This window comes from Rattus norvegicus, chromosome 15 (assembly GCF_036323735.1).
Source record: "Rattus norvegicus strain BN/NHsdMcwi chromosome 15, GRCr8, whole genome shotgun sequence".
Classification (NCBI taxonomy): Eukaryota; Metazoa; Chordata; class Mammalia; order Rodentia; family Muridae; genus Rattus; species Rattus norvegicus.
This window is the reverse complement of record NC_086033.1, coordinates 105,529,707-105,544,124: the sequence shown is the minus strand read 5'-3', so window position 1 is coordinate 105,544,124 and position 14,418 is coordinate 105,529,707. Positions and strand designations below refer to the sequence as shown.

Sequence of the window (14,418 nt, the reverse complement as noted above, 5' to 3'; positions counted from 1 at the left end):
GCGATAATACACCACCATGGCTGCCTGGCTTTGGTTTGGTTTTGTTTTCCTTCGTTACATAAGCAATGCCATCAGGAGCCTTCTGGCCCCATGGCGGATAAGCAGTGGAAACCCGTGAGTGCCCAGACTTTGTAGGAAAGGAGGCTGAAAACTGGGGGCCACAGGTTTCCCCCTCACTCTAATGAGGCACAAAGGTCACTCCTTCCTGCGGTTCCTGAAACTCCACGAGGTGATCAGAGTTACTGGCAGCTGCGGCTTCACTATGTCATTCTTGGTGAGAAGTGTCACTCTTGGCTGTTTCCTAGAGTTGTCATGCTAACAAGTGGAGACTCTACGCTGGCTCAGGATGCACCGCTGGCGCCCCCCACGTGACCTACTGCAGCCTGCTCCTCTCTGGTGGGCCTTCCCACCAGCAGCTGGTGCACAGTCAGTAGCTGACTTTGCAGGCTCCTGTCTGTTTTCCAGCCAGTCCCTGGAAGATGGCATTCCTGGCACTATGCCCCAGGGCTTCCCTGGGCAGTCTTGACTGATAACTTAGGTATTATCTTGGGTTCAGTGGATGCTGAACTGTTTGCCTGAGAAGTAGATGGAACCCTATGGCTTCCAGCCCCAGTCATGGCCGGGGGGCAGCGGCTACAAGGAGGCGACATTCAGAAAGCAGCCAGGAGCTGCTGAGAAGGTGAGAGGCAGGAGAAATCTGACAGGGGAAAGAGGTTCTGAAGAGATTGAGGGAGGCTATGGAGGTTGAAGACTGCAGAAGCAACAAGTAGAGGGCTGGTGGGACAATTTGGTGGATAAGGTCGCTTGCTGGCAGGCCTGATGGTCCAAGTTCCATTCCCGGAGCTCCAAGTTATACCCCGACTTCCACTCACACAGTGTGGCACATGTGCACACAATAAACACACACACATACACACACACACACACACAATAAACATAAACACACACACAATTTAATCACATTTTTAAAGAGGGACCAGTGGATGAGATGCCCCTGCAAAAACTCCAGAAGGCTGCCAGAATTCATCAGCTCTGGCTACTGTGGAGTGACCCAGAGGACAACTGACATTTCATTTGACAACTGAGCTTAGAGAAGGAGAACCTGAAGTAAAAGCCCAGTGTGGCAAGCTTCTGAATCAAGCCCCTAGCTTTGAAAGCTTAGGCCAGGGAGTCCTTTGTTCTCCAGACCTAGAGTTGTTTTTGGCTCTGAAAGCCCACCACACAAGCACTCATGGTTCATAGCAAAGAACCTCTGGATTTGAGAACCTGGAGTTGTAAGTCATGGGTTCTAAGGACAGAGTATAGGCCTTCTGCTCGGAAGGCCCATGTCTTCTTCGATGGCATTTGCTTTAGAGCCCTCAGCGGTGTTCACAGCTACCTGGCTGACTACAGGTCACTCACTCTATGCCTCTGGGCTTCAGCTTTAGTATCTGGAACACTCGGGTGGGCAGGCAGGCAGGCACTTAGGAGTCTCCACGTTGTTCCTCTTTCTGCTGACTCTCTGCTGGGGATGGGGCTGGCTTTACACCCCCGGCTGCCATCCTCCTGGCACAGAGCACATGGTTCTCTGTGGCCTGCAGACATCTACTTCCACTTAACCCATGGCCCTGTGTAGACATCAATGTGTCTCAGAACTACAGCCTTTTCCTCTTCAGTGGCTCGCACCAGGTACAGAGCAGGCTCGGTAGATGAGTTGATGGCGGGTATGGAAGGCGGGTTTGGGACCCTTCATCTGTTACCTCCCAAGTCTCTTCTGCATCTGCTTTATGTCAGACCTGGTGGGACAGCATTGGGTGGGAGTTGTCACTTCTGTAAGTGGCTTTCCACCTGATCAAGGACAGCCACTTACAGTGTACACCAGTATGGAAACATGGCAGTGATGGGTAGAAAGGGAACATCTCATCAGGTGGGAGCAGCCAAGGAAGACTGTTCCAAGGAAGTCTTGCTTGAGGACAATGTACGCAGAGTTAATCAGGATACAGCAGAAGGAAAGTGCATGTCCTTCTCTCAAAGTGGGGAGACCTGCAGCCAGTAGAGAAATTAGCGGGGTCGCCCCAATCACTTGAAGGTGCCTCTGATCATACAAGTGTGTTAACTCACGACCCTGGGCTCAGGGCCCTTACCCCCGGAGGCACAGACCCAGGCTCCTTGCTGCTCGTCTACTCATTCTCGTCCTTCTCTGGCTATGGCTGCCTGGGCATGCTCAGTCTCTACGATGTACCACACCAGCTTGTGTGACTTAACTGGTGGGGTCCCAAGCCCCCGAACTCTTGCATCCACCTAGGCAGGAGCTCTTGCACTCAGTCTCCCTGCTGCATCCAAGGCGGTTTACCAAGCCCTTACCTATTTGCCTTCCTACCTGCGGGCCCAGGGGTTGGGAATTCTCAACCACTCTATTCATTTGCCCCATGAGATGACATCTTCTTAACTGGCACCAGGAAGACACTGGAAACATACGGGGCAAAAGACATAACATGGACTAACATGGTCTGAGCATGAAAAAGAAGCAGCTTCCTCAGGGTGGGGGAAGCGGCCCTCTGAACTAAGATTTCCCACAGCCCATGGGTACTGTCTGTCCCTCTATTAGAAGGTCATGGGATATCATTAGATCTTGGAAATAGAACCTACAGGACCACATCTGTAGGGCAGGGGCCTTAATATAAGCCGTGGAGCATGCCAGCTACCTCCCCGCACAGGAAGAACTTCCGGCAGGGAATCAGTGGAGAAGCGACAGAAAAGGGACCTCCTTGGTGCTCACTAACCAAAACTCTGAGGCCCAAGTCAAAGAGGTTGAAACTAAAAGGACAGCCTCTCCACTGTCAGCCTCAATCCTAGACCTGCTGGCATCTCGGGAGTTCTCAAACCAAAGGGCCAAACAAGTCTGGTAGGTCACCGGTCCTCATGATTAGAGAGGCCACGGAGACCCAAGGGAGTGGGCTCTAATGAGGTGACATTGTGCAGAGGGGAAGGTCTTTGGAAAGGAAATGTCCTCATTGCTTTCAGGAGAGGTCATATGGTTAACAATGCACCCCAATAAGGCACAAACGGAAGGAAAAACTATAGAAGCCATGGGATCTGTCAGGTAGCCCACGAGGAGTCACCATTCCCCCACACTAAAAAGAAGAGAGGGTAAGCTGGGGCCACCTATGTGGTTTTAAACACCCAAGGGAATGAAAACCAAAGGTCGGAGTAATGACGATAACACACAGCAGATGGGTGGGGCTAGGTGTAAGGCACCCGCTTGCCTGTCAGCTCCTGGGCTCGGTTGGTTGGCAGTGTTCAGGATGGATGCTGATGAATTCAAGCCTCTCTGGCCACATCTCATTCTGGCCTGGTTCTGACACCAGAGGCAGACCCACCAGTGCTCCTAATGACCCGCAAAGCCAGTCATCTGAGACCAGCTTCAGCCCTTACTGAGCACCCAAAGGTCGTCAATCTCCAGGGAATTACTCATTAGCTTTACTTGTCCAGAGTAAACATATTTTGCAGTCAGTGCTGAATATGAGGTGTAAAAGCGGTAAGCCAATCACAGACTAGCAACTTCTCTTCAAAGGGACCCCAAAACTTTAGGTGGGTGAATCTGCGAACCCAGGACCCATAGCCTCTGCCTTGGTAGTTCCTGTAGCAGGTGTCCTGGCTGTCCCTCACCAGGCCGTGCAAACCCTCTTAAGAGATGCTCTTCCAGCAGGAATGACTGGTGTGTGGCTCTGAATAAACAAACGGAAGTCCGCCATCTTTCTACCGAGCCCCCCTTCTTCCCCACTCTCAACCAAGGCTTCCAGGGCAGTTTCTCAACTAAGTGTGGGCTCCTAGGGAACACCAGGACTTCCTCTCTCACACCTCTCCAGCCCAACAGTAATTTTCCTTTCCCTACTGTTGCTGCAACTTCCTCCTTCCAGGACAACTACACGGCACTCCTTATCTGCTGGTAACAAACTTGACTCTCGGTTCTGACCATACCAGGGTGAGGTTGCTTCATCTGCCTTCTGCTCTCCCTGAGACAGCCAGGGGCTGGAAACTCTAGGCAGGGATAGCATCCTAAAAAGCAGCTACAGGAGGAAGGGGCTCCCCTCCCTCTTTATAAGAACCTAAGTCCTGAGGGCTGAGTGACAACTCAGAGGTTAACACGCCTGCCTTTACCTAAGCCCTACTCCTTGGGAGAGGAAATGTCGGGTAGGCAGCAGGGAGGCAGGGAATTGGCCCGGTGTGTAGAAGATGGCAATATTTCCAAATGCCGTCCTTTCCCCAAAGATCACAAAACGCAAAGCTAAGAGATAAAGCAGCATTAGCCCTTCATTAAAAAGTGGGAAATAACAAAATATCTTCAAGTTCCGAAACTAAACTGTAACCGGTGGCAATAGAATATGGTTGAGTGGTTTCTCCTCAGCCCAGTTTGCCTAGAACGCATACCTAACACCTGGGCCACCCATCTGCCCTGCTCCCTAACTCTACCCAGCAAGGCAGACCCACACGGAAGCAAGGCGGGGCTTCTCCATGAGTGTTTGCCTCTCGTATCACACTGTGCTGGTTTCTGTCTTTCCAGCAGTGTCTCCGCTAAGCACACACGTGTGAGGGCCTGGAAGGTATAGCTTTCGACATGGGAAACCCAGTTTTCATGTCCAGAACCCCATGTCACCCTGATTCCACCTTAACCTACAAAGAAGATTTTTAAAAAAGGCACAATACACAAAGACCCGGGCAGCCAGTTCTCCCAGTCGTCTGTCCACCTGGCCTCCTGTAAGATGGAGATTCTTACCTGGACTCTTTTCAAGCTTCTTCACCTCCCCTCTGGTCCCCACTTCATTCTGGAGCTCAGGGCATCCCTAACTTCAGCTGCGTCGCCCAAGGACCCAGTTGTTTTCTACTTTATTGGTAACAAAACCACAAAGGCATTCGATCTACAGTTCCAGGATTGGCCCCATTGATGTGTTTATAAAAAGAAAAAGAGGGGGGTATGTTCTAGGGAGGTGTAGTCAGGTATGAGGGAGGGGGCCCATGCTGAGACATCCCTTCCCCCTGAGGGACCAGCCACACGATGGTGTAGTATAGAATAAGAGTTTATTTAGGGCACAAGAAGGGGAGTCATGAGGGTAGTAGAGGCAGAGAAAGGCGGGGTGGGGGGGTAGAGGCTGGCCATGAGCACATGGACAGAGATGGGGGGGGAGGGAATGGGGAGAGAGCAGGAGCAAGAAGGGAAGAGCGCAGGAGAGAGCAAGAGAGTGAGGAGGGGGCAAGCAGCCCCTTTTATAGTGGGTGGCACACCTGCCTATTGCCAGGTAACTGTGGGGTGGAGCTTAGACAGAATGCTAACACTCACAGACTCTAAAATCCCTCTTGCAAAGTTCTCTCTCCCACCCCTTTTCTCTCGCTATCTCTCCTCCCCTCTCTGGTATGTGTGTGTGCGTGTGTGTGTGTGCGTGTGTGCGTGCGTGTGCGTGTGTGTGTCAGAGGAACATGTGTGTTTTATAAAGGACGTTATAAACACGGGGATATATTTTGAGATGATTCTTGCTCTGTGGTCCAAGCCATCCTGAAAGCAAGTTGCCTGAACTGTATTCAAACTCAATACCACCCCTCCCCCTGCTCTGCCTCCTGCCTGCTGGCATTACAGGCATGTGCTCCCACACCAGGCCAAGAAAGTGCTAATTTTGATTTGAGAGACTCCTGTGTGGCTAAGCTGACAAGGACAGAGGGCTGAGCAGTCAAGACGCTGGCTGCTCTTCCAGATGACCTGGGTTTGATTCCTAGAACCCAAGAGAAGACTCACAGCCACCTGCACACCCAGCCCTCTCTGCTGGCCTTCGTAGGTACTGAACTGACACATGCAAGCCAAGCCAACCACACATGTGCACACATGGTCTGCACGCGCGCGCACACACACACACACACACACAGAGGCAAAGATCAACAGATTATAGGATCGGAAAGTAGAGAACACAGCTGAAGGCACTAATAGGAGTAAAATTTTGCAAGAGTTGCCTACTAAGGAGTACATGAGGCCGGGATGTAAACAGAGCATGAGAGAAGCAAAATTCAACTTAAAAATGGACTCCAGTGTGTGAACTCAGCCCCTCCTTCTAAACTAACTGCCAGCCACTTCCTCCCCAACACAGGATTGGATCACACCAACCTGGACAAATCTCACCCCGGCACCAAGTGATCAAGACTAAAACACAGGACGGTTGACCAGCAATGTCTTCAGAGAAAACTGTTCAGAGATGAGGGATGAAGCTGTCAAACAAGACAAGCACACACAGGGAGGGAGGGAGGGAGGAAGGGAGGGAGGGAGGGAGGAAGGGAGGGAGGGAGGGAGGGACGAAGGAAAAATGGAGACCCTTGTGTCAGTCCTACCCAAAGCTGATAGGTTACAAAGAACAGGTTCCTTTCTTCAAATATTTATTTTATATGTTCAGTGTTTTCACCTTCATTTGTATTTTGTGTGCACGGATATTTTACCTGCACGCATGTCTGCTCACCATGTGCGTGCAGTGCCTGTGGATGCCAGAGGAGGGGAGAACGTGTCGGATCCCCTGGAACTGGAGTTATAGATGCTGTGAGACACCGTGTGGTTGCTGGGGAATTAATGTGGGTCCTCTGGAAGGGCAAGCGGTACTCTTCCTCACGGAGCCGTCTTTCCACGATGTTATGTGAATGTAAGTGTGCCATGTGACTGGAATGCCCCAGAGGTCAGGAGAGGGTGTTGAATCAGCCAGAACTGACTGGGGTAAGAACGGTTGAGTAACAAGTCTCTTCACTGCTGAGCCCTGTCTCCATCCCCCGTGGAAGAGGCTCTTGTGCACGGTGACTTGGCAGAGATCGGCGTCTCCCGACTCCATCCTCTCCAGGTGTGTTGTTTTCCTTCAGGCACAGATGATTTCGGGATTTTCTCATCAGTCTTGCACTGGCACGGCCTCTGAAGCCCTAAGGAACAGGGATCTGAAAGAAGGAAACTTTCTCTAGGGAATCCCGTTCGCATGTGAGAACAGCCCTGGCAGCTTCTCCTGGCTTACCTCACGGCTAAGCCTTCTCACGTATCCCTAGCTTTTTCTCTGTACCCTCTAACCCTGCTGCACACACAGCAGTGAGAAGTTAGAACCTCTCCCCTCCCAGTTCTGGCCCAAGTTATAAATAAGCCGAACTCTGTTTACCAAATCCTGTCTCCCACCGGATCTCAGTAACAGCCCTGTGCTCTCTTCCCTCCTGATCACTGAAGGGGTTTCTCCATCTTGAAGGAGCTAAGCTTTGGTTCAAAGTCATTTTCCTTGAATTTTTAGTGACTTATTTATTCTTGTTCTGAGAGTATACTGTCATAGCACACACGCAGAGGTCAGGGGACAAGTCTGTGGACTTAGTTCTCTCTAGTCTCTTTTATGTGGGCTCCAAGGATCAAATGAAGGTTGCTAGGGTCCTGTGGCAAGCACCTTTACCCGCTGAGCCATCTTATAGGCCTCCCATTTTGTGACTGATTAAAGGATTAACCAAGGTCACAATTATCTTAAACCCCTCTCTTTTAAACAGATTATCTCCAAATCACATTCTAAAAACATTGAGATCTCTAGAGGGCATCTGAAAGTTCAAAAGAGTTGTATCTGTATAATAACAATACGTAATAATAATGCTACATTATTATTATTACTTATTCCAAATGGTACGAGATTCCTGGAGTCAGATACATCTTGAAAGCTCTCAGTTATAATTGTAATGATAAATTCTTTTGACTTCTTAAGAAATAACCAAGCCAAACATGGTGGTACATGCCCATGTTCCCAGTGGTCAGGATACTGAGATAGAGGATCTGCTCCAAGTTCAAGGTCATTGGTGAATTCCAGCCCAGTCAGGCAGCTACATAGCAAGTAAGATCCTGACTTTAAAAAAGGTTGTCCATGGGGTTGGGGATTTGGCTCAGTGGTAGAGCGCTTGCCTAGCAAGCACAAGGCCCTGGGTTTGGTCCCCAGCTCTGGAAAAAAAAAAAAAGGTTGTCCATAGTGAAGCTCCTTTATTCTGGTATCTATCTATCTATCTATCTATCTATCTATCTATCTATCTATCTATCTCCCTCCATCTATCTATCTATCTATCTATCTATCTATCTATCTATCTATGTATCTCCCTCCCTCCCTTCTGCCCACCCCCCTGTACCTATAAGCCCAACAGGTTGTGTCTTCCAACAAAAGGCTGTGGAGACAATGGAAAGAATTCTGGAAGCTAAAGGTTTGCTTTAGGGGCATGTTTTATTTTTCAAACCTCACAGATAGTTTTCTTGCATCAGTCAAAATGATTTCATAAGTCGATCCTATAATAATAAGCACCAGGCGTGCCCTCTCCCTGAAACTACACAAAACTTTATATTTTTAAAGGTACATCTTGAAACTTTGTGCACCCTGCTATATAGACGGAGCATATTACCTACCTAGCACAGTCTAGTAGTGAGAATGAAGTTCATCAGACTTCCCTTATTTAAAAAGGCCCACGGAGTCTCGGGCTGCCTGTTCTGCTTTGAGAGGACACTGTAGGACAGATACCTGATAAGTCAGGGGAAGGAAAGAACCTACTGAAGGGTATGAACATCCTGTGAATGTTTTATTCCCAGCCCTGGACACCACCAAACAAAGGGCCTCAGTCAGATGTTGAATTACTCTCCCTCAGCTGTTTCCTTCACTCCTGTCTCCTCTCTCCTCCCTTCCCTTTTCTCATAAGCTGTCAGTCATAATTACTGTGGCGGTTTGAATATGCTTGGCCCAGGAAGTGGCACTGTTAGATATGGCCTTGTTGGAGTGGGTGTGACCTTGTTGGAGGAAGTGTGTGGGGGCATGGGCTTTGAGACCCTTCTACTAGCTGCCTGGAAGCCAGTCTTCTCCTGTTTGCCTTTGGAACAAGATGTAGAACTCTTAGCTCCTCCAGCACCATGCCTTCCTGGATGCTGCCATGCTTCTAGTCATGATGATTATGGACAGAACCTCGGAACCAGTAAGCCAGCCCCAATTAAATGTCCTTTATAAAAGTTGCCTTGGTCATGGTGTCTCTTTACAGCAATGGAAACCCTAACTAAGACAATTGTAATGATACTTTTGATTTCTTAAGACATTCTTAAGAAGAACAGTATCTTACTATATAGCCAAGATTGGCCTCAAACTTGCAGTCTATCTGGTCCCCGGTGCTAGGATAAAAGGCATGTGTCATTAAGTCTGGCTTCACCTAATAAGCCCTAATAAAATATCTAAAATGATCTCACACACATAGGAGTTTACCTGTGTGGTTCCAAATTATGGAAAGCAGTTCTACTATCAGTGTCAGCGGCTAAGGGGACCTTCTGAGGAGCCGGGCCACATCTGCCCAATGGAGCTCTCATTCAACTGTGAATCACTTTCACAACATTACCATTTAAAACTCAACCCAAGGGCTGGCTAGATGCCTTAGCGGCGAGGAGCACTTCCTGGTCCCCTGGAGCGACCTGTAACTCCAGCTCCAGGAATCTGAAGCCCTCTTCTGGCGACCATAGACACTGCACTCATCACACACACACACACACACACACACACACACACACACACACACACACACACACACACACACACATCTTTCCTAATCTTAGATGACAAGATGTCCCCATGGGCACTGCACTCATCTCTACCCCCTTCACACACACAGAGTAATTAATCTTTCCTAATCTTAGATGACAAGATGTCCCCCTCCGTGTTGTTTCCATCACCATCCCCTCAAAGCTCTCCATTTCCCCACTTACCTTCCTTTTTCAAAGAGGGAAACGTTAAGATCAGTCAGAAAGGTTTTGTGAGAAGAACGGTTTGGCCTTGTGGGTGTGCTCCAGTCGATTCAAAATGAACTGGCTCGTATCGATGAAGCGCTCGACGCAGTTCACCAAGCAGAGCTCGGCTCGGCTGTCCAGCTTGGGCCCGGGCTTGTCCATGCACTTCTCCCAGCAGAGCTCCGTCATGTGGTGGATGAGCAACTGCACCCGCTGCTTCTGCACCTCTGCTTCCATGAAACGCTGCAGCTGCGGGTCTGCAGAGCCCAGGCTGCCCCCCAGTGAAGACCAGGATGACTCCATGCCCTCCGGAGAAAGACCGGAAGTATCCCATCCACCAGACGTCCAGGAACCGGAAAACAGGAACCGGAAGTATCATGGCTGCCTCAGGCTCATCTAAGAAGCTTTGCCTCTTTAGTCTGCAGGGCTGCTCTTCCTGGCTCTGCTTGTCTTAGTAAAGATTTTAAAGTAACTGTTGAATGAACACTATTAGACTCTGTAAGGCTTCCCAAATCGTTAATGAACAACCTGATAGTTTTATAAAACGCATGCCAGTCAAAATTAGACTGAATGAAGAAGACAACGAACCAATGGAAGCAATTTTTTTTTTTTTTTTTTGGTTCTTTTTTTCGGAGCTGGGGACCGAACCCAGGGCCTTGCGCTTCCTAGGCAAGCGCTCTACCACTGAGCTAAATCCCCAACCCCGGAAGCAATGTTTAATTGAGACCTTTGGTTTATCCTAAACCCATTGGCTTAAATTCCCCAGGATAAAATTTGACCGGACTTTTTGAAGAAACAGAGGGCTATATACAAACCATCCTCAGAAAGTGTTTCCGATTGACGTCCTCATCCACCAAAACCCTACAAGGTGGCGCTCAATTCTAATTGGTCCTAACTTTTACCAGATCCTAACAGATGGCAAAAATCTTCCTCCATTTTCAACCCTGGACAGGTTTATGACTTCAGCCACCTACGTGTCTGTTGCCACCCACACATTTGATCCTGGCCTTCTAACCGAAGTCTCCTCTTTCCTGTGGGGCATGACCACTGAAAATGAACCTTTTTAGGGATATGAGACCTTGAACCTTTAAGAAGATTTTGGTCAAAAATGGGAAATAAAGAAGGATGGAAAATGTCACTATGTTGGGAACAAGCAGAAGAAACTTATTTTAAGTAATACCATTTCATTTTCAGACTCCTTTTAAGCACAGAGAGAAACTAAATTCAAGTTCCTGGGCCCTAGGGGAGCTGGGGACTTCTCTAGAGCTGAACAGCTTCTGTTGTAAACAGTGAGTCTGGATATCTCAGATACAACTTGTAAGGAGAGTCCAGTTATCTCAATGACAACTTCTCTATCTTGCTGGCAGGGTCAAACAAGTTCATATTCCCAGGCCTAGGAATGAACACCTATCCCACTTTCTTAATTGTCTTTTAACTGGTAAAGAATGTAGAACTTGTTGTTATCTAAACCAAGGTGCATAAGTTGTAAAACATATATAACCACTTCTCTGTTATGCCTTGATTAACTACATTCAGCTGGCCCACTCCTTTGTCCCCTTGTCACTCTGAGCTCAGGACCTAAGGTCTAGGAGAAGGAATTAAGGACCTTGAAGCCTGGTGCCCTGGATATGACCTAGTCTCCAACAGGTCCTCCCTTGCTTAACACTTAACATCAAAATACAATTGAAAAACATTGCAGTTCCCATCTTTTAAAAATGTACAATCTTCCTTCAGAGATGCGATTCAGATCTAGAGCTGTCCGCATCACTGACCACTCAGAAAATAAAGTTTTCATTTTTAAGCTTCTGTTTCTGAATGGAGTTTTCTTGGCTTCCACCCTGAACCCAACAACTAAAAGTCTGGAGATGGTTCAGATGTTAAAAACAATTGAAGTTCTCCCAGGGGACCCGAATTCATTCCCAGCACCCACATGGCAGCTCACAACAGTCTATTCCAGTTCCAGGTGATCTGACAGCATCTTCTGAGCTCTGTGGTGCACAGACATCCATGCAGGCAAGCACTGAAATATGTTTTTAAATTTTTGAAGAAAAAGTCACAAATTCTTCAATCTGTGGAAATACAAGAGATCCAGTTAGGCAGGTTTCTGGAGACTTGGATGCCATAAAGGTTAGGAATACAACCATCTAAAGCCTTTTCCTGCTCGGCTGTTGGCTGAGATGTGTAATTACCTGTGAAGCTCTCAGGTTGCTCTTCACAGCTCTATGTCCCTTCTTGACCCCTTTTAAATGTAAGTTTGTTTAAAAAATAAGCCCTGTGGATTGCAGACTTGCCCTTAACTTGATAGGCAGCCCAGACTCCTACCAAACTCTTAATCCTCAACTTACCTATAGGTAAGCCCCACCGTACTTGACAGTGAACAGGAGACCCTGCTTTTTATTTTTTGCAGCAGTGCTGGTGACAGAATCCAGGGCTCCTGCTACACAAGCACACTATCACTGAGCCACATGCCCAACCCTTTCCCCTACTTTACTTTCAGTAAAACTGTAAAACCAACACCTTTCCGACACCATTTGGGAACTTTCTCTGGACAATTAGAATTCTTTCTTTCTCCTTGGGTGACTCTTCTCATTCTGGCTGGGACAAACCTTTTTATTCTCTCACAAGGTGTACCTTGGCTGGCCTTTTCAGGCTGCTACTTAAGTATATGCATGACACAGGCACTTGGCAATCACATTCACACACTTAGTGTGTGCCTCGTTTATACTGGTTCCACAGTAAGTGCTTACTGGATGGATAATGGGTGTACACGGTACGAGTGGGCATCCCATAATATCTTGCCTTTGTTGGACTTCCTATGTAGCACTGTTTAACAAGGGGACTCTAAATGCCTTGAGGCCATGAAAGACATTACTTATTGGAGCTTGTGATCTGTTTTTCAATCATTTATCTGTGAAAATTGTTTCAGCTCTTCCTTATGTGGGCAGTAGGGAAGGAAATTATTATTAAACGAGACTTTTAAAATCTAACGTATCTTTGACATACCTGGAATTTGGAAGGTATGATCTGGGGCCTCGATTAAAAATGGGAAAAATCCGGTGTCATGGTCTCTGTCGGTAGGAGGAGAGTTTGGGGTATGTTGACACATTGTAGCCCGTGGAAAAGCAGAGCATGTGAGTTTGGAGTATGTTGACACATTGTAGCCTGTGGAAAAGCAGAGCAGGTGAGCAAGATGTGCCTGCCCAGTCACAGGGAACCACACTAGTCTGACCAGGTCATAGAGCTGGCTGATGACAGAATTGGGTCTCATTCCGGGTTCAGCACAAGCCTCTGAAGAAACAGGGACAGCCACCTTTCAGTGAGACAACTGAAGCATGGTCTTAATCAATGGATGTGTGAAGTCTTCTCTTATTAGCCAGTGCTATAGCAGGGAAAACCATTTTCTGTGAAAAGGAAAGAAGAAAACAGTGGTGGCCACAGGGCAGCCCAGCCTCTTGCCTTTCCCTGCTGGGGAATAGACTATTTCATTTGCACTAGAGTGCCAGACAGTCCCTGTAAACCTCAGCTCTTAGAGGTATGCCTATCTGGATTGCAAATGTCTTTGCAGCCCAGGGAGTCTGGAGCCAGGGTCACCGTCCTCTACTTTCCTCCCGAGAGGCAAGCATATGAGTCCCCAGGCAGCCCTTTATGCTTTACCTAGCTCACTGCTCCTAGTCAGAGCAGGACCACGATGAATCTCCTGGCACTGATGGCTTAGTTATATAGTGTAAATCTCGACCTGTGGGGGGCTCAGGAATGGAGCTGAACTGCAGCAGGCCTCCTGGGGTGACTTTGCTCCCTCACACTCCCTGTTATAGACAGAGCCTCTACTGAAGGCAGCATCCTGGGGAGAGCCGCCTCGCCTGGCACCCTGTTGCATGTTTGTTTTGGTTTTTAGCAGGGCTGTAAAGGGAGGAAGCTATAGAGTGTAGTACTGTGAACTGGTTCACTTTCTACAGAAGGGCGCGCCCATGGGCGCCCTCCCATGCTTTGCTCCTATCCAAGAGAGTGGTTGACTGCTCAGCAGGTCTTTGTTGATGTCCTTGTGAGTTCATTGCCCTTGGTGAATGGGGTGAGTTGAGTTAGCAGGGACCTTCTTGGGTACAGGTAGGGTCCTTGATCAGCTTGCAGATGACCTTCAATTACCCTGCTCTTGGTTTCAGCCCTCTCTGCTACTACTGTGCTGCTCTAACCTTCCTTTACTCAGTAAATCATGGCATTCTGTCTGTAGGGACAGGCCAGAGTCCACCTCGTGCCATAGAGCAAAACCGGCTGATATGTCCAGAACGGTTCTCAGGGTTGTATTCAGAGGAGACACTGGAGACCCTTTTGATAGTTCTTGTCACATGTGATTGTATTATTGGTAATCGATTACCTCTAAAGAGAAATGTACTTTACCCTTCCCAGTCACACACCCATGGCTCTCAAAAGACAGGTAATTTTTGTAGGAAGGAAATGACGAGAGAGTACTTCATAGTAAGGCTTCAGTGAGCAGTACTTCCCACAAGCTATACAGGGAGAGAGGAAACTTTTACATTACCGAGGAAGAAGCGTGAGACGAGCTGGGTGCAAAGAAGGGCTAAGGGACACACCTTTGGCAGGCCCTGGCCAAGAGTTGACGGCACACCATTCTGATGGCCAGTCCTGGAACTGGTCAC

At 48.3% G+C, this 14,418-nt stretch overlaps 1 protein-coding gene across 3 annotated transcripts; it reads right to left on the bottom strand.

The window, feature by feature from the left end:
• Positions 1-6,379: 6,379 nt before the first annotated feature.
• Positions 6,380-14,400, bottom strand: Timm8a2 (translocase of inner mitochondrial membrane 8A2). Of its 3 annotated transcripts, none has more exons than XM_063274628.1 (3): positions 12,767-14,400; positions 9,743-11,832; positions 6,380-6,921 (listed from the first exon to the last, which is right to left on the bottom strand). In XM_063274628.1, exon 2 carries the CDS (start codon positions 10,064-10,066, stop codon positions 9,773-9,775), a length of 294 nt encoding a protein of 97 aa, XP_063130698.1. In that variant the 5' UTR covers positions 10,067-11,832; positions 12,767-14,400; the 3' UTR covers positions 6,380-6,921; positions 9,743-9,772. The 3 variants fall into 3 exon arrangements, with proteins under 3 accessions (XP_063130698.1, XP_063130697.1, NP_001102899.1); XM_063274627.1 differs by having other exon boundaries at positions 6,380-6,936; positions 12,767-13,660; NM_001109429.1 differs by lacking the exon at positions 12,767-14,400 and having other exon boundaries at positions 6,406-6,936; positions 9,743-10,067.
• Positions 14,401-14,418: the final 18 nt, after the last annotated feature.